Raw genomic sequence first — 24,808 nt, forward strand, 5'->3', positions numbered from 1 at the left:
AGTTATTGGAACTGGTTAAATGTGATTAAAACAACTTATGAGCACATGCCTATTTATTTTCTCTTTCAAATAAAAGATGTTATGTGGCCAGGCATGGTGGCTCACACCTGTAATCTCAGCAATTTGGGAGGCTGAGGCAGGTGGGTCACCTGAGGTCAGGAGTTCAAGACCAGCCTGGCCAACATGGCAAACCCCATCTCTCCTAAAAATACAAAAATTAGCTGGGTATGCTGGGACATACCTGTAGTCCCAGCTACTCGGGAAGCTGAGGCAGGAGAATCACTTGAACCCGGGAGGCAGAGGTTGCAGTGAGTGGAGATCACACCACTGAGCTCAAGCCTGGGTGACAGAGCGAGACTCTGTCTCAGAAAAAAAGACGTAACTCAGTGGTTATTTTACCCTTAAAGTTATACAGAAAATCCAAATGTACCTAATAACTTTCAAACAATTATGAATTTATTATTTGCTTATCAAATCCACAAGTAAAATATTCAAAATGATAAAAAGATTTTTAGTGACTAAAACTACTAACTGTATAAAATAAATAGCATGTAAAATACAAAATATAAATGATGTCAAGTCAAAATGTATAAATGCTACTGGTATCCAAAAAGAAACTAGTCTCCTATGTTTTCAAATGCACACACATGAGAAAATTAAAACATTCTTTAGCAGGTTACTTGGCATTTTTAAAAAGCTCCAACAACTAATAATCCATTTTATGACAGAATGAAGAAGAATTACATTTTTTGAAGTACTTACTGGTAGAACTCTCATTTTATAATTTTACATGTTTTACCATGATAAAACTTTTTTTTTTTTTGGAGACAGGGTCTCAATCTGCTGCCCAGGCTAGAGTGCAGTGGTGCAATCACAGTTCACTGCAGCCTCAACTTCCCTGGCTCAGGTGATCCTCTCACTTCAGCTACCTAAATTGCTGGAACCACAGTCATGTACCACCATGCCAGGCTAATTTGTGTAGAGACGGGGTTTCACCATGTTGCCCAGGCTGGTCTTGAACTCCCCAGTTCAAGCGATCCACCTGCCTCAGCCTCCTAAAGTGCTAGGATTACAGGCGTGAGCCACATTTACTTAATAACAAGGCTTATCCCCTGCCCCACCTCTTTTTTTCCGCTGTAACACTTGTTCAAAAGACTACTTCACCTATATGGTGATCCTTCAGCATGCACAACTGAAGTAAGGCTCCAAAGTACTTTAAAAATGAGAACTGCAAGGCTTCAGCATAGCTCTGAGGAGATGTTTGAAAACTGGGGTATCAGTGTGCAACCATGGGCTACGCTGGCAAGAGAAATGCTGAGGCATTTCTCAAATATGCTGTTCCCCCTTCTAATTCTGCCAGTGGTCACTATGTATTACCACCACAGGCTGATGTATGTGGAATAAATAACAAGTTGATGCTTGAGCTGGATAGTCAGTTGTGATTTATTTTTTAAACTCGAGGCATCTAGGTTTCCCAGAAGCCCTGATCATTCCTCTTACACTACTGAAGCTGTGGGTCAAAGGTCACAAGAATACTAATTCAGAAAACAACCAGAAGAAATGGAGCCATGCCATCAAAACAATTTTTAAAAAGGACTGCCATGGTTATAATAGTTTATAAATAAGGGAAAACCAAGTTTTTCCTCACACAAAGAAATCCTATGGGTGTATATGTAGTTCTGTTTTAAAAACAATAAATGGACCATTACTTTTAATACCTGTTTAAATGTTCGAAGTCTATCCAGTGTTCTCTGTCTCTCTTGGCTAACCCAGGCACTTTTTCTTTCTTCTTCATCATGTAATTTTTCTCTCTTCTGGTAAAAAATTAATAATAATTCTGTTATGTTGTGTCCCAATTTTTATCATTTAATAGGAAAAAAGATAAGAAGTTATCCCAATATGGACCCAAGGGGAAGATTCGTTGAACAAAAATTTTTATAGCATGAAATATGAAATGTTTTTAATACACAATTTTAGAGTAAAATACTTGTAGTGTAAAAACTTAAATGTAGATGACTTTAAAATCAGCAACTAGCCAGGCACAGTGATTCACACCTGTAATCCTAGCACTCTGGGAGGCCAAGGTGGCTGGATCACTTCAGGTTAGGAGTTCGAGATCAGCCAGGCCAACATGGTGAAACCCTGACTCTACCCAAAATATAAAAATTAGTCAGCCATGGTGGCACACACCTCTAATCCCAGCTATCTGGGAGGCTGAGGCAGAAGAATCACTTGAACCTGGGAGGCAGAGGTTGCAGTTAGCTAAGATCGTGCCACTGTACTCCAGCCTGAGACTCTGTCTCAAAAAAAAAAAAACATCAAACCAGCAACCACTTGGTCAATAATTTAGATACTGTATATTATTCAAACAATATAACCAGCAGTTAGAAAAATATACTTCAAGGAAGCATTATCTGTGAATCATCTGGTTTAATATCACACCTTATGGTTGGCAGTTATCTAAACAAATTTTTAATTTTTCCCATAGAGTTGAATCATCTAAAAGCTGTATAATAAAATCTCATTTGGTAAAATTAATTTTAGTTAAACAAATGAAAAGCCTTTCTACATAGGTAAATGGGTTATTTTCTGGCTTTGTTTTAAAAAACTACAGATACTTTCCAGAGGACCATATAATTTCAAATGAAAATTAATGAGACAATATGAAACTGGAAAATAAAGCCAAGTGTGTTACAGGCTCATGCCTGTAATCCCAGCACTTTGGGAGGCTGAGGCAGGAGGACTGCTTGAGGCCAGGAGTTCAAGACCAGCCTGAGCAACACATTGAGACTATCTCTACCAAATAAAGGGAGGTGGGGGCAGGGGAGGGGATGTGTGGTAGGCTAATTATTCTGAATAAAATGCAGTTTAGTAATATACATAAAGATGCAAAGGCACACCATACAGGAACACAATTCAAAAGGGCTCCAAGAACCTGAAATAAGTTAGCATGTGTCCAAAGAGAGGCATTACCCTCCCTGTATGTTGCATATGCTTATAGCTGAGACAAGCATACACCACCACGCCCAGCTATTTTTAAATTTTTTTTTTATAGAGACAGGGTCGGCCTGGTCTCAAACTCCTGGGCTCAAGTGATCCTCTTGTCTTGGCCTCCCAAAGGCTAGGATTATAAGCGTGAGCCACCATGTATGTTTTCTTGTTTTGAGAAATCTTTTTTTTTTTTTTTTTTTTTTGAGACGGAGTTTCGCTCTTGTTACCCAGGTTGGAGTGCAATGGTGCGATCTCGGCTCACCGCAACCTCCACCTCCTGGGTTCGGGCAATTCTCCTGCCTCAAACTCCTGAGTAGCTGGGATTACAGGCACGCGTCACCATGCTCAGCTAATTTTTGTATTTTTAGTAGAGACGGGGTTTCACCATGTTGACCAGGATGGTCTCAATCTCTTGACCTCGTGATCCACCCGCCTCGGCCTCCCAAAGTGCTGGGATTACAGGCTTGAGCCACCATGCCCGGCCTGAGAAATCTTTTTATTAGTATTATCTTATTGTACTTTGGGCTCTGGGGTACATGTGCACATCCTGCATCCTGCAGGATTGTTACATAGGTACATACATGCCATGGTGGTTTGCTGTCTCCATTCCCTCCGCCCCCCACCGTCGCCTACATCAGGCATTTCTCCCGGTGTTATCCCTCCCCTCCCCTCCCATGGACCCCCGACCTAGCCCTGTGAGTGTTGTTCCTTTCCCTGTGCCCAAGTGTTCTCATTGTTCATCACTTTCCTATAAGTGAAAACACGTGGTGTTTGGTTTTCTGTTCTTGTGTCAGTTTGCTGACACAAGTCTCTACAAAGGACACAAACTCGTTTTTTATGGCTGCATAGTACTCCATGGTGTAGATGTGCCACATTTTCTTTTCCAGTCTATCACTGATGGGCATCTGGGTTGGTTCCAGGTCTTTGCTATTGTAAACAGTGCCGCACAAACATACTTGTGCATGTGTCTTTATAATAGAACAATTTATACTCCTTTGGGTATATACCCAGTAAATGGGATTGCTCGGTCAAATGGAATTTCTATTTCTAGATCCTTGAGGAATTGCCACTCATGTATGTATGTTTTCTTGAAGTGAAAGCCTAGCATTATAAGTGTGCTTATAATAAACAAGAGTACATTTTTTAAAGGGGAAAACTGACTTCTCATATTCCATTTGTCTCTGAGCTAGTAACAATTTAAAACAGTATTAGTAATAAGTAATCCTCACATTTTTGTTTTAGAGAGTTTACTATCAAATATTAAAATAAACTTCCTTAGTCTCATATATTTAATTCACAAGGATTTCCATGGGAAACTGTTGCAATAAGGTTAACACCTAAGAATATTTAAGAATGCAGGCCGGGTGCGGTGGTCACGCCTGTAATCCCAGCACTTTGGGAGGCCGAGGCGGGTGAATCACGAGGTCAAGAGATCGAGACCATCCTGGTCAACGTGGTGAAACCCCATCTCTACTAAAAATACAAAAAATTAGCTGGGCGTGGTGGTGCGTGCCTGTAATCCCAGCTACTCAGGAGGCTGAGGCAGGAGAATTACCTGAACCCAGGAGGCGGAGGCTACAATGAGCCGAGATTGCGCCATTGCACTCCAGCCTGGGTAACAAGAGCGAAACTCCGTCTCAAAAAAAAAAAAAAAAAAAAAAAAAATACTGACTGACTGATTGATGGAGTCTTGCTCTGTCGCACAGGCTGGAGTGCAGTGGCGTGATCTTGGCTCACTTATTTGATCTCCACCTCGTGGGTTCAAGTGATTCTCCTGCCTCAGCCTCCCGAGTAGCTGGGACTATAGGTGCGTGCCACCACGCCCAGCTAAGTTTTTGTATTTTTAGTAGCAACAGAGTTTAACTGTGTTATCCAGGATGGTCTCCATCTCCTGACCTTATGAATCGCCCACCTTGGCTTCCCAAAGTGCTAGAATTATAGGCATGAGCCACCACGCCTGGTCAGAATCTGTTATTTTGAAAAACAGTTACCTATTTTGATCTAAGCTAACTTTCATTATGTTTTACTTGTATGTGTTAAAGATGACTAGTTATTTAACGGATTAATTCACTGACAATTATATATTCCAACCAAAGTTACTGGGCAAAATTCTAAGGCAGATGACATTTATCTTTGGGATTCCCTTAAGAATCAATTTATTGGCTGGGCGCAGTGGCTCACACTTGTAATCTCAGCATTTTGGGAGGGAAAAGCGGGTGGATAACTTGAGGGCAGGAGTTCAAGACCAGCCTGGCCAACATGGTGAAACTTCTCTACTAAAAATACAAAAATCAGCCGTGTGTGGTGGCGTGTGCCTGTAGTCCTCCCAGCTACACAGGAAGCTCACGAAGAATGTCTTGATCCTGGGAGGCAGAGGTTATAGTGGGCAGAGATGGAGCCATTTAATTTCAGCCTGGGCAACAGAGTGACACTCCATCTCAAAAAAAAAAGGAAAACAAAAAGAACTGATTTACTAATTTTTACCCCTGTTGCACCAAAAATAGAACTGGAAAAAAGATCTGATATGCACATTCATTCTAAAAGTTCATTAGTTATTCCCCTCCACCAAAATCTTATGTTTTATTAAAAAAAAAAAAAAAATTGGAAGTGTGGAACCTTCATAACCAAACTGATAATGCAAGTACAAATGGTGATAGCAGGAAGCCCCTTACTCACCTCACTGTCATGTTGGCTCCTGACTGATCTTACAAAGCAGTTTCTGACCCACAGAAATAGTAATGAAAAATAAATGTACATTTATTAATTTGCTATTTCTAGGTTCTAGGAGAAAGGTAATCTTACAGTTTCTGGGTAGTTTGGCTAATTTTATGTGTTTCAAATGAAGAGTAAGGGGCAGAGTTAGCTAAGAATGTGCCAGAATGAGCTTACGGAGTAATGCAGACGAATTTAAGCCCTTTGGCCTTTAGTATGATGCTAAAGAAAGAAAATTTTTAAAATAAGCAAATACAGAAATATGGTCATGTTGGAATTTCTGATATTTAAGTACAAATTACAGGTGTTAACTAATTTAAGTCAGGTCTGTAAAGATGACTATCAGGATAATATGTTGTAGTTGGTATGAGGCACAGCAATACTGGGAGTAGAAGAAAGTTTCTAATGTAATTTTATACAAAATGAACTAATATTCTCAGCAAACTAGGAATACAGCAGGGACTTCCTCTACTTGATAAAGAACATCTATCCCCAGACCTACATGTAACATCACACTTACTGGTGAGAAACTAGAGCTTTCTTGCTAAGATCAGGAACAAGACAAAGATGTCCCCCTTACCACTCCTTTTCAACATTATACTGAAGTCCTAGCTAATGTAGTAAGAAAGAGAAATAAAAGCTATGCAGATTGGGAAGGAAGAAATATAACTGTCTTTGCAGACAAATACAGAAAATCTGAAAGAAAACTGACCAAAAAAATCTGGATTATAAAATAAAAAGCTTAATTTACAAAAGTCAATTGTTTTATAATACACCAGCAATGAACAACTGGAGTTCTCTTTGTTGGGGTATATTACCACCACCCCCACAGAGAAGAAGAAATACTTACCTATCTTAGGTATCAATCTTACAAAAGGTGTATATCTTTACGAGGAAAATTATAAAATGCTAATGAAAGAAATCAAAGAATTAAATAGATGAAAAGTATTCTTTGTGGATAGGAAGATTCAATATTATTAAGATGTCAGGTGTAGGAGAAGGCTGTGGAGATAATATAATAAAAAATAAAAACAATTTAAAAAGCAAAAAAACTAAAAGAAAAAGAAGTATTTTGAAATAAAATAAAAATATTAGGTCATCACTACCTGACTTATAAATTCAACTGTCCCAATCAAAATCCCAGCAATTTTTTTGTGGCTACTGACGGCTGATTCTAAAGCTTATGTGGAGAGGCAAAAGACCTAGATCAACGAAACAAAATAGGACACCCAAAAATAGACTGAAGAGACAGAATCATTTGATCTTTGACAAAGGAACAAAGACAATTCAATGGAGAAAGGAGAGTCTTTTAAATAAATGGTGCCGGAACAACACGAAGTCCATATGCCAAAAAAAAAAAAAAAAAATCTAGACACAAACCTTATACCCTTTCACAAAAATTAACTCAAAATGGATCACAGACTTACATATAAAACACAAAACTACAAAACTCCTAGAAGATAACATTGGCTCAGATCTAGCTGATTTTGGGACTGGCAATGACTTTTTAGATGTAACACCAAAGGTATGAACCATGATTACTGGTAAATCGGACTTTGTTAAAAGTAAACACTTCTGTTCTGCAACAGACATTGTCAAAAGAATGAGAAAACAAGCCACATATTCTGAGAAAATGTTTGCCAAAAAAAGGGAACACATCTGATAAAGGACTGTAAGCCAAAATATATGAAAAACTTCTAAAACTCAACAATAAGAAAACAAAAATCCAATTTAAAAAATGGGCAAAAAGGCTGGGCATGGTGGCTCAGGCCTGTAACCCCGGCACTATGAGAGGCCAAGGAGGGCAGATTACTTGAGGTCAGGAGTTCAAGACCAGCCTGGCCAACATGGTCAAAACCCCATCTTTGCTAAAAATAGAAAAATTAGTTGGGCGTAGTGATGCACATCTGTAGTCCCAGCTACTAGGGAGGCTCTTCAGGAGAACTGCTTGAACCCGGGAGTTGGAGGTTGCAGTAAGCCAACATTGCGCCACTGCACTCCAGCCTTGGTGACAGAATGAGAATCCATCTCAAAAAAAGAAAAGGAAAAAAAAAAAAGCAAAGATCTGAACAGACAGCTTACTAGAGATATAAGAGAGAGAGAAGCATTTGAACAGATGCACTCTTTCTGTGTGTGTGTGTACATATATACACAACATGTATTAGAGATTTGCAAATTAAAACAATAATGAAAGCCAGGCACAGCAGTCTGTGCCTGTAGACAGACAGACGCGCGCGCGCGCGTGCACACACACACACACACACACACACACTAAAAGATACCACTATACACCTGACAGAATGGCTAAAAATCAAAAACGCAGCAACAGCAAAATGCTAGAGAGGATGTGGAAAAACCTTAACTCTCATTCATTGCTGGTGGGAGTTCAAAATAGAACAGCCACTATGGAAGACAGTTCTGCAGTTTCTCACAAAACCAAATATAATCTTACCATACTCGCCAGCACTCATGCCCCTTGTTACTTACCCAAATTAGCTGAAATTTACATGCACGAAAGGCCCTGCGTGAATGTAAATAGCAGCTTTATTCATCGCTATCTAAGCTTAGAAGCAACTACGATGTCCTTTAACAGGCGTGTGGATAAACAAACTGTGGGCCATCCACACAATGGAACATTATATGGTGCTAAAAAGAGTTATCAAGCCATGAAGACATGGAGCAACCTTAAATCTACATTACTAAGTTAAAGAAGCCAACCAAATAGGTCACATACTGTATCATTCCAACTACACATTGGAAAGGCAAAACTATGAAGACTATAAGATCAGTGTTTGCTAGGGGCTTGGGAAGAAGGACGGATAAGTAGTGGATAACGGTATTTTGGAGGAAGTGAAATTATTCCATATGAAACTATAATAGCAGATCCATGTCATTATACACTGTTAAAATCAATAGAACACAAAACACTAAGCACCCTAATGTAATCAATAGACTTTGGGGAGTGTCAGTGTTTCACTGATTTTAACAAATAGGCTACTCTGGGGGATGTCGACAGTGGAAAGGCTATCAAGTGTGGGGACAGGAGTATATGAGATGTTGACAGTAGGAGAGGCTACGAGTGTGGGTTGAGGATATAGGAACTCTGTGCTCTCCAATCAAATGTGCCTAAAAACTGCTCATTATATAAAGTGAACTATGCTAATTTTCAGTTATAAGTTTTGTATGGTTCTCTACAGATTTTATCCACTCTAGAACATGTAAAAAATAGTTTTGCTCGAAATCTTCGAGTCCAAACTTACTAGTTGTACTGTGTGATGGGTTCTATATTCATCTTCAATCCGAGTGCGCTGTTGGATTTTTTCACTGTGTTTTGCAATACATATTTCCTATAAATACATAAAACATGTTTTAATACAAGTGAAACTTGAAAGACTCTGAACACCACACCAAAGTTTATTTGACAAACTTTGATCTTAATATATACCACCTACAGAACAAAGTACCACACTGACCACCTCTTGTTTCTTATCTGGACTACTGAAGCTGTATAAGCCAAGTAATCAGGTTCTTACAAAAAAGACTCCTTTATTAAACTATTAACTTCTACAGACCTCCTGATTTCTCTTTTTTGAAGGAGGAGAGAGACAGGCAAGGTAGACTGAAGGGGGTTGTTCTGAAAGGTCACTTTCAGATCTGAAGTTTGCATCCAGAAGATTCCAAGTCTCATTATACTTTTTCTAAGAGACAGGGTCTCACTATGTTGCCCAGATTGGTCTTGAACTCCTGGCCTCAAGTAATCCCCCGGCCTCAGCCTCCTGAATAGGCGTAAGTCATGGCACCTGGCTTCATTATACTCTTTAAACATGTCTAGGCAAAAAAGAAGTATTTATTTATATAAAATATATATTCTTAAGCTCTCTCTGACAACAAGTTAAAGACCATGATTTTTTGTCCAGACTGGCTTAAACAATATGGGATCTGAATCTTTTGGTCACAGACATAAGAGCTGCAAGAAACTCGGAAGACTAGAAAGTCAAAATTATCAAAATTATTTAGAAACTATATAAAAAGCATGTATTTTCCAATCACAATATAAAACAGGATTTTTGCAATAACTATGATATATGCTTCCTTACAAAGTAATGTATCATATTCTAACAACTTTTTAGCAGCACCAAGCTAAATCTTCATTTACCCTTTGTCCTTCCTACTGTAACTATTTTGAGAAGTTCTCCAGATAAAAAGGGTTAGTCTCCAGCATTCCAAAGCTATACTAAACTATACTAAAATGATCACTTTTTTTTTTTTTAATTAGATGGAGTCTCACTCTGTTGTCCAGGCTGGAGTGCAGTGGCACAATCTCTGGCTTACTGCAACCTCCACCTGCCAGGTTCAAGCGATTCTCCCACCTCAGCCTCCCAAGTAGCTGGGATTACAGGTGCGTGCCCTCACACCTGGCTAATTTCTGTTTTAGTAGAGAAGGGATTTCACCATGTTGGCCAGGTTGGTCTTGAACTCCTGACCTCAAGTGAGCCACCCACCTGGTCCTCCCAAAGTCCTGGCATTACAGGCGTGAGCCACCACGCCCAGCCTAAAATGATCAAATAAAGTCAAACAATAACTTTTTGAAGTCAGTAAACTATTTTAAAGCAAAATGTAATTTTTTACATCAGTTCTTTACCCACTCTGGTTTGTTCTATTGCCTAGCAAGAATCTATCGAGTGCAATGGAGAAAACAAAGGCCGTGTTAGACAGCATCATGATTTGGTGATACAGTAACTCAGGTCTCTGAGTGTCACAGACCTTGGACAGAATCCTACCCCTGTCTCATATTAGCTGCTTTTCCTTAGGTGATTTATGTCACTAGTAGAAGTGTTGGTTCCCTTGCTTATAAATGAGGATACAGGTTTACAATCCCTTTTCTAGAACAGAGGTCAGACATGTTTTCAAATTAAAAGTTTTTTGATAATTTAGAGAGAATGGTGGTTAAGTTGTATATACCATATATACCCTAATAACTTAAGCAAGATCTGAAACTATATCCCATAATTAATAATAGTATTTTTGCAGTGAAATGAATTGTCAAAGTGAGGAATAATAAATAACTTTATGTTAGCTCAGGTCTGGTTTTGCCACCAGAGGAAGTATGAAAATGATTCTAATTTTCTGAGATCTCTGAATTTCATTTGACTACTGGGAGAATTAAAGATAAAAAACAAAGAAAACTGTTTTTTACTGTTACTCTTCTTGAAATATTTAATCACAAAGATACACTGACTTCACCAGCACAGCCAGAGACCAACTATCTCTACTCTTTTGAGGGGTGAGGCAGGACATGAACTGTGTATGCAATCTTACTATGAGTGAGAAAAACCAAGAAGCCAGTGACCTTGGGCATGTCGATATGTAAACAAGGGAATATAGGATAGTGTTACACAGGGAGGCATTTTTTCCCCTTGTATATTTGATCTTCTCAGTAGCTTTCTTTGTAGGACTTAGTGTTTCTCATTTCCTATCTTTTCACCACCCTTCCTTATTTCACTCCTCCTTCCCTCTGCAGTTCTGCCACTTCAGTTGCTGGGCTTAGGGTACAGGCACATAAATGTAAATGGAGAGATTCTCCAGGGCTGGGTTTCCCTACTTCAGATTTAGATTAACATAGAAATGAAGACTGCAGAACACTGATTAAATTGATATGAGCTAACACCAAAGAGGGAAGAGCTGATATTAAACTAGTATTAAGTTTGGCCTGAATCAGGATCTTCATGCTGTTAGAAGAGTACACAGCTCTGTGGGTTGTGGTCACCACCGTGCTCCTCTTCACACCTCACCTGTATAGTTTCCTCTGCTATTCCATCAGTCACTGCTCTAGACCTCTGCTGCACTCCCTCCTCAGACTACTGAGATGTACTTCTTCTTGCCCCCAACATTCCTCGAAATTTTCAACATAAGGCCCCAGTAGTCTCCCAATACTGGATGTAATTTCTTTCTCCCTTTACCTTTCTGGAGCACCTGTGCCTACTGACCACTCTGTTGTGTGGAATCATCATCTTCACTTTTGAGACTTCAAGCTCTCCTGCTTCTTCCAACTTCGATTACTCTCTTTGATTCCTTTCTTCTGCACACTCTCAAATGTTCCCCAGTGTTCTTCCTTAGAGCCCTTCTCCTCACACTACATTGCAGTGGCTCAGTCTTTTATAACCTATGCCCTTTAAAATGCTTCCTCCTCACCCCTTGTCAAGAATGTTTTGCTTCCTGAATTAGAAATATTAAATACAATGAAGGTTTTTCCTCCTCAAACTATGTATCTACCCTGCTCCACCACCTTCTCTTTTTCTTTCCTATCAGCCTGCCGCCACTTCCATCCCATCATTCCTAAGAACACTCTCCTCAGGTCAAGTACAGTGGCTCACACCTGCAATCCCAGCACTTTGGGAAGCCAAAGATTGCTTGAGCTCAGGAGTTTGAGACCAGCCAGTAACATAGCAAGCCTCTGTCTCTATAAAAAATAAATAAAATGTTAAAAAAAATCACCTGCTCAGTATGTTCTGAGACCATCTCATACACTCTCATATTACAAGACCCAGGTGCCCAACTGTCTAACAGCCATCTCTACCTAGATGCCCAAGACCCATTATATGCAAGTCTAAAACTCAAGCTCATCACCTCCCACCTATATGCTCTTCTTCTGGGTTTTCCATCTCAGTTGGTGACACCACTGTCTACCACAATGCCCAATCCAAAAACTGCAGAGTTGATAGAGAATGGCTCTTCCTCCCTCCTTCACCACATAACTAAATCCTACTAACTTTCTACTTCTGGAAATCTAGACAGTTCAAGATTTGTCCATCTCTTACCCTGCACAGCCACTCACTTATTTCATAGTCTTAACGTCTCAACCATATTGAGGTAGAGAATAATGACATCTTCCAATCAGAACCTTTCCGTCTCTTCTCCCTCTACCCTATTTTCCATGCTGTTTTATCTTGCTAAAATGTAAATCTGTTCATATTACCCCTCTGCTTAACCTACACTACCTCAGACAAAGCTCAGACTTGCTAATGTGGTATACAAAATTTCCTATAACCTGGTCCCGGCCCTGCAGCATGTCTTACAATGTAAAATGCCCTGACAAACCATGCTGTTTTCTGCTTCAGGGTCTTTGCTATGCACTATTCTGTCCTGTTGTAATTACCCCAACACCATCAATCTGGCCAATTTCTATTCAGATCTTAGAAGCCAGTGCAAGTGTCAACTCTTCAGAGAAGGCTTTCGTCACTCCCTGCTCTTGCTCTGTTATTGGCTGGCAGAACACTCATCTGTTCTTCACCTGGTTTACCTTCTCTACAAGACTGGGAGGAGCAGGGACTATGCCTTGCTCATCTTTGTATCTTAAGTCTAACAATGTACCTAGCATACTGTTGAATTAAAATGAAATCAGACAGCTGGGTGCAGTGGTTCACGCCTGCAATCCCAGCACTTTGGGAGGCTGAGGCAGGCGGATCACGGGGCCAGGCGTTCAAGACCAGACTGGCTAACATGGTGAAACCCAGTCTCTACTAAAAAATACAAAAATTAGCTGGGCATGGTGGCTCTTGCCTGTAATCTCAGCTACTTGGGAGGCTGAGGTAGGAGAACTACTTGAACCAGGACCCGGGAGGTGGGGGCTGCAGTGAGCCAAGATTGTGCCACTGTACTCCAGCCTGGGCTACAGAGCGAGACTCCATCTCAAAAAAGAAAAGAAAAGAAAACATACTTTCAATTAAGTCTGAATTGTACAGCATTTTCAAAAACTTGCAGGTTTGCAAATTCCAACTAGTCTCAAAAGTCCTGCATTATACACCTAAAAGTAATAGATAAAATATTCCTTCCTAATATTTCTAAAACGTGTGCTCTTCTGAAATCTTGTTTACTTTTCATTCTCCCCTAAAACTGTTCTATATGACCTGCTGAAATCACTGCAATGGCTTTTTTTTTTTTTTTTGAGACAGAGTTTCACTCTTGTTGCCCAGGCTGGAGTTCAAGGAACCATCTCAGGTTACTACAACCTCCACTCCTAGGTTCAAGCGATTCTCTTGACTCAGCCTCCCGTGTAGCTGGGATTATAGGCGTGTGCCACCACGCCCAGCTAACTTTTTGTATTTATAGTAGAGACAGGGCTTCACCATGTTGACCAGGCTGGTCTCAAAGTCCTGATCTCAGATGATGTAGCTAACTCGGCCTCCCAAAGTGCTGGGATTACAGGCATGAGCCACCATGCCTGGCCTGAATGTTTACCTGGTTGATGCAGATTGGAACATGAAGCTCATAACCAGGGCTAAAACAGCAGTGGGTTTCACCTACTACCGTCACGGGGAAATAGCAAAGGCACATAATTATGCGAAAGTCATGGCACTGGATGCCAAGGTAACTGTTCTGTTGACGGACAAAGTGACAGAAGGTCCTGGGTTCTTGACTTACTGTGGAGACACGTCTGCCTGAGTTTCTTTAACGTGCAAGAACTATCCATTTCAAAAAGCAAAGGTCTTTGATTTTCTGTGAAATGAGGAAGTGGTAGCCTTGGAATGTGGTGAAGAGCAGGAAGGTGGGTTCTCAGAGAACACTGACATACTTTCATAATACTTGAGCTTAAAGTAAATCAGTACCACACAGTTTGGTTTAGGTTGCTGAACTAATTTCAGATTTCAACTCCACACTTACAGTACTAGAAAAGCTCCATAATAGTTAACATCTGGGCCAGGCGCGGTGGCTCACGCCTGTAATCCCAGCACTTTTGAAGGCCAAGGCGGGTGGATCACAAGGTCAGGAGTTCAAGACCAGCCTGGCCAAAATGTTGAAACCCCGTCTCTACTAAAAAATACAAAAATTAGCTGGGTGCGGTGGCACGCGCCTGTAATCCCAGCTACTCAGGAGGCTGAGGCAGGAGAATCGCTTGAACCTGGGAGGTGGAGGTTGCAGTGAGCCGAGATCGTGCCATTGCACTCCAGCCTGGGTGACAGAGTGATACTCTGTCTCAAAAAAAAAAAATAGTTAACATCTGGACTACCGTGCAAAACATTTTCTAAGACATAGGAAGAATCACATTTCCACAAAATGAATCATTCCAAATATCAAGAATCAAATATTTTGAAATGTAATCAAAGTTAAGTAAATAAATGTCTATAAAGTTCATTTAAGACTATGGTCAGAAGCAGGACTTGTAAAACATTACTAGGCTTTCTTAAATGAAAAGGGAGCCAGGAATCGCATTATCAGGGATCCTGTAGTTGTGCCCTTTAGCAGAGTCACTGTATTTCTGGAGGTCAAGAGAATATCACTATTGGCTGTTCCAGTGAGTTTAAGAGGGCAATTCTCAAAGCACTATAAACATATCGAGCACTGACAAGAGATAGCGCTTAGTTTTTTAAAACATAGGCAAGTTTTAAGGACCAAACAGATGAAATTAGTAAATATGGATAAAAGACCACGTAATGAACAAAAGCAATATTTAAATACCTTTTTATTTCTGAGGTAGGATTTCTTGGCAGAAACCCGTCCACGTCTTGCTTCCAGCTGGCGTGCTTTCTGCTGAAGTTTCTGCAGCTCTTCTCTCTGTAAGTATGCAGACGCTGCCATTTCTTCCTTCTCCAGCATGGCCTCCATGCTTTCGTAAGTGTCATAGTACACCACTTCATCTCTTTTTTCTGTTACAGAACAGGAAAAAAGAGTATTGGTTAAGAATATGGACTGTGGGTTCAGACAGAACAGGTTTCTAATGTAATTACTGGCTCTGTAATCTCAGGCAAAGCCATCACCTCTCAAGCTTCTTTATAAATGGTGATTATTATTTAATACACCTCATAGAATGAATGTATGCAAAGTGTTTAGCAGTATCTGGTAAACAGTAAGTGCTCAATAAATGCTAGACATCACCCCCCACCAACTCTATCCCTATAAAAAACAATGTTTTTTAACATCTTAACAGAAGAAACATATCTGGTGTCCATATGCATTTTCTCATGTATTCAATCTTTTGTAAACTTATGCAGTTAAATGCACACCATACCTGATATAAGTCTTTTGATGCTTTCTAGTTGCGCTGTCAATAGTAACTCTTCACACTTCAAGATTTCAAACTGTACTTCATACAACTGAAGTTGCAGGTCATAATAGTCAGCTTCTAACTGATCCAATCGGGCTATGGCTTCTGTACCACCCTGCAAACTCTGCATCTGCATTTGAAAATACACATTAAAATATTTCTAGCTGGTGGGGACAAGAAAAAAAATCAAGTTAGTATTAAAAATTAATACTAAGGCCAGGTACAGGGGCTCCTGCCTGTAATCCCAGCACTTTGGGGGGCTGAGGTGGGCAGATCATGAAGTCAGGTCATTGATATCATCCTGGTTAACATGGTGAAACCCCATTTCTACTAAAAATACAAAAAATTAGCTGGGCATGGTGGCACATGCCTGTAGTCCTAGCTACTCAGGAGGCTGAGGCAGGGGAATCACTTGAAGCCAGGAGGCGGAGGTTGCAGTGAGCCACCATTGCACTCCAGCCTGGATGACAGAGCGAGACTGTATCTCAAAAAAAAAAAAAAAAAAAAATTCATATTAATTAGACAGTATAAACCCACTAAATAACTGATTTCAGAAAGAAACTTATGGGCATGGAATCTAAACTTTAAAAATAGATATATGTAACAGTAATAATCAAGACATATTATGTGGTTGTGGAAGTAGGCCAACATGGTAAAAATAAGGTTTTACTGTTTACATAAGGCCGGTTGCCTCGTAGGGAGGTTGGACACACCCACCTCTGCACCTGGCACCAGGCTCTGCACTCAGCACCTAGCTCTGCCAAATGGCTCCCCTGGAAGGCTCCAGCTGATGCAAGGCTCCTGGCCGGCTCTCCCACCGGAAAACCTGCCCAACAACCCGCCAACCAATAGCGGCATGCCCCTTCTCAATCCCGCTCCTCTGGAGTCAATCAGAGCACCCAGCTGTTGCTCGGTCCTCCTAGCCATAAAAACCCCATGTCCCAGGAAGCTGGTGTGACTTCCCTGGCCTCTTTCCCCGGGACCACGGAACCTTGCCCGGGAGCCAAATAAATTGGTGTCTAATTGTTCTCATGCAGGCCTCAGTTTCCTCATTTTAAACTCGGCAATAGACCTCACAGAGAATAAACCTTACAGTTTATGTCATACTTATGCATATTTATGGTGATATTTATCATCTGGTTATAAATGCTAATAATGTACCCTTTCACACTCAAAAGTGGATGCTAAGTTATGCATTTGCTTTTTTCATATGAGATACATGAAAATGACTGGATCATTCTCAGATATTTACAAGAATGGTAAAAGCTAGTTAATGCCAACTAACTGGTGTTTTGCTTTGTTCTATGTTCACAGCCTGGCTAGGTTCTGGGATCTGTTGAATGGAGAGTGAGGTGAGAGTATGTGAGTGGAACAGCAGAAGAGAACTGCTTTAGATGGAAATCCTTGTAATCCATAAAGTATCTCTCTAGGCAAATATAATCAACATCCTAGGTTGAACTTAAAGTGAGATTCAGAAATGTCTGGGGGGCATGGCTCATAAGGTGGTAGATGGTCTTCTGTGGTTTATCTGGTTGGTCAGTTCTTGGTCCTGGAGTGGGAAAATTTTTGCCAGAAATCTGAAAGAGACCACCAAAGGGAAAGTGTGCTTTAGATAACTGGTTCCTAACCCTACTATTTCTAGGGCTATTTGTCTCTATGGAGAAAGGTAGATAAAAGAAGGCAAAGGAATAGCTTTTCAGGAGTCAGCGAGATGTAAAGAACAAGCACAATTCTAGTTCTCTAGAGTGAGACTGCAGGCATTCTTCCAAGAACATAACACCACTGCTTTGGTAGTTTAAAGGTTCACGCTTAGAAGCTCCAGGAAAGCCCCCACATGGGCATCAGTGTGCCCTCAGAGCTCAAGGAGCAATGCTGAGGAGCCCTGGATTCAAGTGGCTTCCCAAGGAATGACCTCCAAAGGTTGGGGGGGTGCGGGGAGGGAGGAGACAAAAAGAAAAATTAAGAGTATTCTTTATGAGCTCACATGGGACATCACCAGGGTCCCAGAACACCAAAGAAATACTTCACTGGCTGTCAGGGATGGCCCACAGGGAAAAAGACAGTGAATTCTTATTTTTCTAAATGATCCCTTCTGCCTGGTGAGGTTGGTAAAACCTGTCAGCACATAAAGCGAACACATTTTAAAGAAAATTCCAGCTTTTGCCTCACAGTCTAGATATCTACACAGTCTTACCCAGTAACTAGAACATTTTTTCTTAAGATGTAATTTCAAATCCCTTTCACAAGAATTCTGAACTGAAAAGCAATGGTTAGGCTCTACTCTAAATGTGCAGTGGTAAAAATTTAAAAATAACCAGTTGAATACAGTGGTACTTTATCTTATTAATATTTTATAAGTGGATACTTAATAGATTAGCCAAGTGTTAAGACTATGAGTGATCCTGCTGCATTAGGAAATATTTTATGGGTGACAAACAATGAATATAACAACCCCAAAGTACGTTTAATTATAGCAGGTAGAGAGGGAAATGTGAACAATATAAACTGTTGTTTTTGTCCTAAGTCATAAAATAAGAACCAAGGAATAATGTCTACCCTGAGACTCACGGATTCGCTACTTTACATGATTAACATCCCTTTGCATACTGTCTTTGGGCTCTTGCCCAGCTCTGGAAACACAGCTGTAGGATATACATTGCTCCAATACCTGCACCCGCACTCTCTATTACCACAGCATACAAACAGGTAAGATATCTAATGTCAGACAGCTTTATTCTCAAGTGGGGAATTGTTAAATTAAAACCTTAGTGTAAACCAATCTAAAAACCTTAATCTAAGATTACTTTCCAGTGATAGTGTTCAGATCCAGGCTATTAGTTCATTTTCACTACTCTGGTTCTACCCAGCTAAGTGACCATTTTCTGTTACGTTCAGGATGCTCTGCTAAGTTCTTCCTCTAGCACGCTGTAAGTTTGTCTCTCCTGTCCAATCTCTTGGCAAAGGAAAAAGGGTGAAAGTCCCCCAGTGACATGCCTTTACACGGTTAGCTGTCTCAACCACAAAGAGAACTGTACTCTGACTGCTGCCCAGGGCCAGTGTACTTTAAAAACACTTGAGAATACAGTGCTACCAGGACACAATATCAAAAATCAAACTGAGGGCCGGGCGTGGTGGCTGAAGCCTGTAATCCCAGCACTTTGGGAGGCCGAGGCGGGTGGATCACGAGGTCGAGAGATCGAGACCATCCTGGTCAACATGGTGAAACCCTGTCTCTACTAAAAATACAAAAAATTAGCTGGGCATGGTGGCGCTTGCCTGTAATCCCAGCTACTCAGGAGGCTGAGGCAGGAGAATTGCTTGAACCCAGGAGGCGGAGGTTGCGGTAAGCCGAGATTGCGCCATTGCACTCCAGCCTGGGTAACAAGAGCGAAACTCTGTCTCAAAAAAAAAGAAAAAAAAAAAATCAAACTGAGAAAGAAAGTGGGTATTCTCTTATAAGCAGTGACCTCACCCCAACTTTCTGGTTGAGTGAGTTCTATGTAGACCAAGAGTCCAGAGGTAGATTTGCCAAAGGCTGTGGTCTAAAGATGACCAAAATCTCATCAGAAGAACACAAGCAGTGAAGGAGTCTGTTAAATCCCAACCTCTGAAAGGACAAACAATACGTCAGGGGTAGACTTTGGGAAAAGCTAAAGGGTTGTAGAGCCAGAATATATAGGACTTTTATGAGATCAGCAAAGGAGAAAGAAATGCTATGACTCAGAGAAATCTGTGAGGGCAAAATAATACTCTGAAGTCTCTCTAAGCTTCAACAGAGAAGCAAAATCCTTAGTATAAGGCATAAAGAAGTATGGAGTAGGCACCCTGCTCCAAATTTCTTCCCTGTTTTAACATCTGAAATTTCCAGACTGAGTTTTCCTGTCCTCAGCTGACAGCCACAGAACAGAGTAAAGAGAACTAATTGCAGATAATGAAGCAGTGCAGGAAAGGTGGGTGCCACAATGGGGGTGTCTTTTTCTTTTTCTGGATTGGTGCAAAAGTAGGGGGTGTCTTTTTTATACCTGAGAGCAGTGCTTTCCTGGGCAAGAAGAAAGAAGCCCTGAAAGTAGTTTAAATAATAAGGAAATATTGACTATCTTAAAAATTAACTTAGCTCAACTTTTACTCTTCCAAACATACTTCAAGTATGAGGGTATCAGTACCCCAATCAAACTGTAAGGTCCCAGTGTGATCCAGGTAATGAATAGCAAAGCTTGAGTTAGACTCAGTTCACCTGATTCCCACAAGAGTGTTCTTCCACTAGGAAAAATTAGGGACTACCAGTCAAAAAATATGGAAAAAAAAAATCAAAGTGCTGTTATTGTTTTACAGTATATCTAGAAAGGGGATGGAGTACAAATTCATGTCCGTACATCCACATAAGTACAATAGACCCTGCTGACTCCATAGTCATTCTATGCATAATAATGATAAAGTAGTTTTCATGTATACCTATTTTGACTGTACTTTATCATGAAACCAGATGGCACTTTCTGCAAACTATGCAAACTTATTACGCCCCTGTTCTGCCTTTCACCCTACTGTACTAGAAAATTCTAATGATACTAGAGGAACTATTAAAAGAGCTACCTGTCGACTGAATCAGTCATTCAAAAAACACTCACTGAGCATCCACCACTGTTTGAGTTACAGAAAATGTGCAGTCAACAAGAAATGAAATGAAGGCTTAAAAATAAGTCATAGATGGGCATAGTGGCATGTGCCTGTAATCCCAATGACTTAGGAGGCTGAGACAGTAGGGAGTCTTTGAGCCCCAGGAATTTGAGCTTGCCACAGTGAGCTATGATCACATGACTGTACTCCAGACTGGGAGACAGAGCAAGGCTATGTCTTTTTTTTTTTTTTTTAGGGGTCATAAAAGCCTTGGACAGCATAAGCAGAAAGATGTTAAGGGCAAGTTTTCAATCAAAAAAAAAAAAAAAAAAAAAAAACTTGTAGAAAGAACGAACATGAGAATTAGTACCAGACAAGTCCGAGTATAGACACACGTTCCACCAATAAGAACTGCACAAATATGGGTTAACACTAGTTGACAGAATTCCGCATGACAGAAATCCTGGAAAACGGAAAATTTCCATGATTTATTTAATGTCAAACCAAATCTCACAATCCATTTGTGGAAAAACATAATCTGAATTTTTCATAAGACTGTTTTTAATCCTTAGTTATTTCATTTAATGTGACCATGTGTTTCATTAGTGGATTAACAACACTTGTCTGGAGTTATATGCTCTATCTTATACCTTTCTAAAATCTAAAAACAAAACTTAGGATTCTGAAACATATCTCTTCTCAGGGAATTCAGGTTTATGGGCTTGTAGCACAAAAGGTTCTATTTGAGAATTTAATGATAATATACATGAAGCCAAGGACAGGGCCTAAAACATTTTAAACTTTTCTCCAACTGCTGCCAAAACAGAATTTATATGATGAAAACAGAACTTAATATAAACTAAGGCCTTTACAGTGGAACTCAGCTTTTTATATTTAGAGACTTTGAAATATATAGTGTGAACCTATGGAATAATAAAATGAAAACTAAAAACCAATCTCCTTGCCTGGACAAGCACCTCAAAAACCCCATTCCTGCTCAGACTCAGGCTGTGTCCACCATATCACAGCTCCTTGCTATTGAAACTTTCTGGCAAGGCCCACACAAAGCGCCACATCACCTAGTCAACAGCATGCTTTGTGAACCCTGAAATGCTGGTTGAGGCAAGTTTTGATGAGGAAATCAGAACATGGCGGGGGGTCATTCTGAAATAAGAGCTTCGGATACAGATGGTTTGAGAGCCTACTAAAATTGTGTGCAAAACTGTATATAGATATGTGTATTACTTTGAGTACAGGGTTCTCATATTCTTAAAGAGGCAAGAATGACCTAAAAGGGGTAATAATGACTATAAGAAGACTCAGTGCCAGACACGGTGGCTCACACATATGATCTCTGAACTTTGGGAGTCCATGACAAGAGATCTCTTGAGGCAATGAATTAGAGACCCGCCCCCCCATTATAACTAACTAAATTAATGTTTTAAAAAATACCCACAGTATTTAGTATCTACTCCTAAAAGTAGTTAATTTTTTCAAGTCAAACAAAATTTTGCCTGCTTAGGTAATTTAATATTTCAGTGTTAATTCAGAACATTTATTTCCAGTACAGCATTATGCTTGTGGCAAATATTCTGAAATATTTTACATTTACTTTTTAAATTAAATTTAAATTAATTAGAAACATTTTCATTTTTTGGGTGTTTCAATTTTGTCCCATGAGGAAGAACTCTGTTCTAAAAATAACCTAGGGGGACAAATCACAGGGTAGTACTGTTTTGCAAAACCTTTACTGGCAAAGCACTATTCTGGGATAGGCTTAATAATTCACATTTACTCTCTTTCTCATGAGTAATGTGGACATGTTAGATAAATGCTAATAAAATTGGTACAGTACCTCACCACACATGTATATATACAAAGCACAATACCTATTTATATTATATACAAAACAAGCAAAAACCTGGCCAAGAATGACTAACTGGCAGTTTTAATAAATACTGTGAAGAATTCAAACACAATCCACACTATTACATTAATAGGATGGCCTGAGGGAATGACAGTCCCCCTCCTCAAGATAATCATCTCACACTCTCGGGGTCCATTTCATCCTCTTCTTTCCTCTACTACTCTAAACCGATTACAGTAAGAGTAGTCAGAAATCTTACCCTCCCCTGCTGCTCTCTTAGGCAGCTGTCCACTGACACAATAACTCAACGTTAGTCAGGTTAGAACAATAATGCTAGACAATATGATGAAGACAGGCTGGGCATGGTGAATCACACCTGTAACTCCAGCACTTCAGGAGACTAATGCAGAAGGATTCCTTGAGCCCAGGAGTTCAAGATCAGCCTAGGCAACAAAAGGAAACCTTGTCTCTACAAAAAATAAGTAAATAAATAAAAATTTGCAAGGTATAGGGGTGCATGCCTGCTGCTTGAGAGGCTGACGTAGGAGGACTTGAGCTCCAAGAGGTTGGGGCTTGCAATGAGCTGTGATCACACCACTGCACTCCAGCCTGGGTGACAGAGCAAGACACTGTTTCAACAACAAAGATGAAGATAAAGGTAGTACTCTATTCCAAGCAAAAAGAGGGATTTAAGTTTAAAAATTCTAGTATTTAAGACACTCCAGAGAGCTAGTAACATGAGGGGAACAAGCTAATTAGAAAAGGATATTACAGTAGAAATACCTCAGGGAAACACAAGATGGAGATGAAATCCATGCACAGCAATTTGAATATAAAGTGCAAATCATTTCCTGGATAAGCCAAGTTCCAATTTTACATTCTAATAGCCAGCCAAAAAAAAAGGGGGGGGGGGGGGTGGGAGGAGGAATAAAATTATAATAAAAATCCATCAACAAAAAGATTTCTAGATCACAGGTATACCTTTTTTTTTTTTTTTTTTTTTTTTTTTTTTGAGACGGAGTTTCTCTCTTGTTACCCAGGCTGGAGTGCAATGGCGTGATCTCGGCTCACCGCAACCTCCGCCTCCTGGGTTCAGGCAATTCTCCTGCCTCAGCCTCCTGAGTAGCTGGGATTATAGGTACGCACCACCATACCCAGCTAATTTTTTTTTGTATTTTTTAGTAGAGACGGGGTTTCACCATGTTGACCAGGATGGTCTCGATCTCTTGACCTTGTGATCCACCCGCCTCGGCCTCCCAAAGTGCTGGGATTACAGGCTTGAGCCACCGCGCCTGGCCCACAGGTATACCTTATAGGTTACTTCATACACTATTTCGTAAACAAGTGTAGCTAAGTGTAAGCACTTTAAAAATGTCAATGAGGACCATCTTGTTGTATGACCTAAGCCAAAAACAAAACAAAACAAAACGTATTTTACATAAAGCTGTATTCTTATAACTAAAGCAGAGATGATGGTTTGTTCTTCTCTAGAGACTAAAATATATTATTTTAATAAATATATAGTCCTTGGTTTAAAGTCAACAGGGATATCCCACAAAATGGGTATGAATATTTATACCTACATCAATAATAAAAAAGGATAGACAGTGACTACAGCGGGTAGAGGTAGGAGACGGGGGAGACTGGTGCGTTCCAGTAGAAATAAAATGGGAAGTTCCAAAATGTAATGGTATAAAAGCATTATATAATCAATCCTAACAAAATGTCACTACCTTAAAAATTTCACTAAATTTCTCTGGTCGATGAAACTTTTTTAAATAATTACTGGAAATCTTTGCGTTTCACAGTATAAAAAAACTTTACAGCAACTAAGAAGTTCTGATGCTGGCTTCTTTGATCAACAGTGCAGTGCTGCCAACTGTAACACTGGGATACTGTGAAATATGCTGCGTCTAACGCTTCTAATGACCTGTTGTAAGTGTTTTCATCTCATGGAGATAGCATAAAATTACTGCCTATGGAATCAGAAAAATGTCTTGTACAAAGATTAAAATGACAAATGTAGCTTTTTCTGATTTTTCTGATGATTTTTGTTACCTCTTCCTTTAGTGCATGTTTCCGCTGCTCCAAGCATATCTCTTTAGCTCTCATCATCTGCAAAGTTTCTTTAGAAACTGCATACTGGAGTTTTTCCAGCCGTTCAGCAGCCGCTGCCCATGATGCTTTACCAAATTTCTTCTGATCTGCTCGCATTCGATCATACACAGCTATTAATAATTTTTTAAAGAGAAATTAAGACAAACAACTTAATACTGAAGTATTTGAAAAAGATTTCACTGGCCACAGAGAAAAACAAATCCTGCTGTCATGATAAACTGCTTATAACATTTTTAAAATATAAATTGAGAGTACTTTAAATTCTAATGTCTTCAACTTGTCCTCAGAAATAACGTTCTGCAGTTAAAACACTGTAAAATTAGCTTTTAGAAACTTTAAAATACTTACACATGTCCAGTGTCATTAACTTTCAAAGTTTCAAGGAAAACATTAATTCTGTGAGGTTTTATAAGCTTTTTTCCTCAGTATGTTAGTAGAAACATATTTATAATTCATATTTTAAT

At 39.8% G+C, this 24,808-nt stretch overlaps 1 protein-coding gene across 2 annotated transcripts in view; it reads right to left on the bottom strand.

Annotated features, from left to right (window-relative positions):
• JMY (junction mediating and regulatory protein, p53 cofactor) overlaps positions 1–24,808 on the bottom strand; it is a 105,047-nt gene that overhangs the window by 13,684 nt on the left and 66,555 nt on the right. The window contains exons 4-8 of one of the 2 annotated variants that reach the window (XM_003920812.4): positions 24,285–24,454; positions 15,710–15,875; positions 15,160–15,347; positions 8,964–9,050; positions 1,719–1,814 (exon numbers count right to left, since the gene is read on the bottom strand). In XM_003920812.4, the coding sequence (XP_003920861.1) occupies positions 1,719–1,814; positions 8,964–9,050; positions 15,160–15,347; positions 15,710–15,875; positions 24,285–24,454 (707 nt within the window). The remainder of the gene's footprint in view (positions 1–1,718; positions 1,815–8,963; positions 9,051–15,159; positions 15,348–15,709; positions 15,876–24,284; positions 24,455–24,808) is intronic. The other variant, XM_074384348.1, reaches the window with a different exon arrangement.

The sequence above is a fragment of the Saimiri boliviensis genome, chromosome 1 (genome assembly GCF_048565385.1).
Source record: "Saimiri boliviensis isolate mSaiBol1 chromosome 1, mSaiBol1.pri, whole genome shotgun sequence".
Classification (NCBI taxonomy): domain Eukaryota; kingdom Metazoa; phylum Chordata; class Mammalia; order Primates; family Cebidae; genus Saimiri; species Saimiri boliviensis.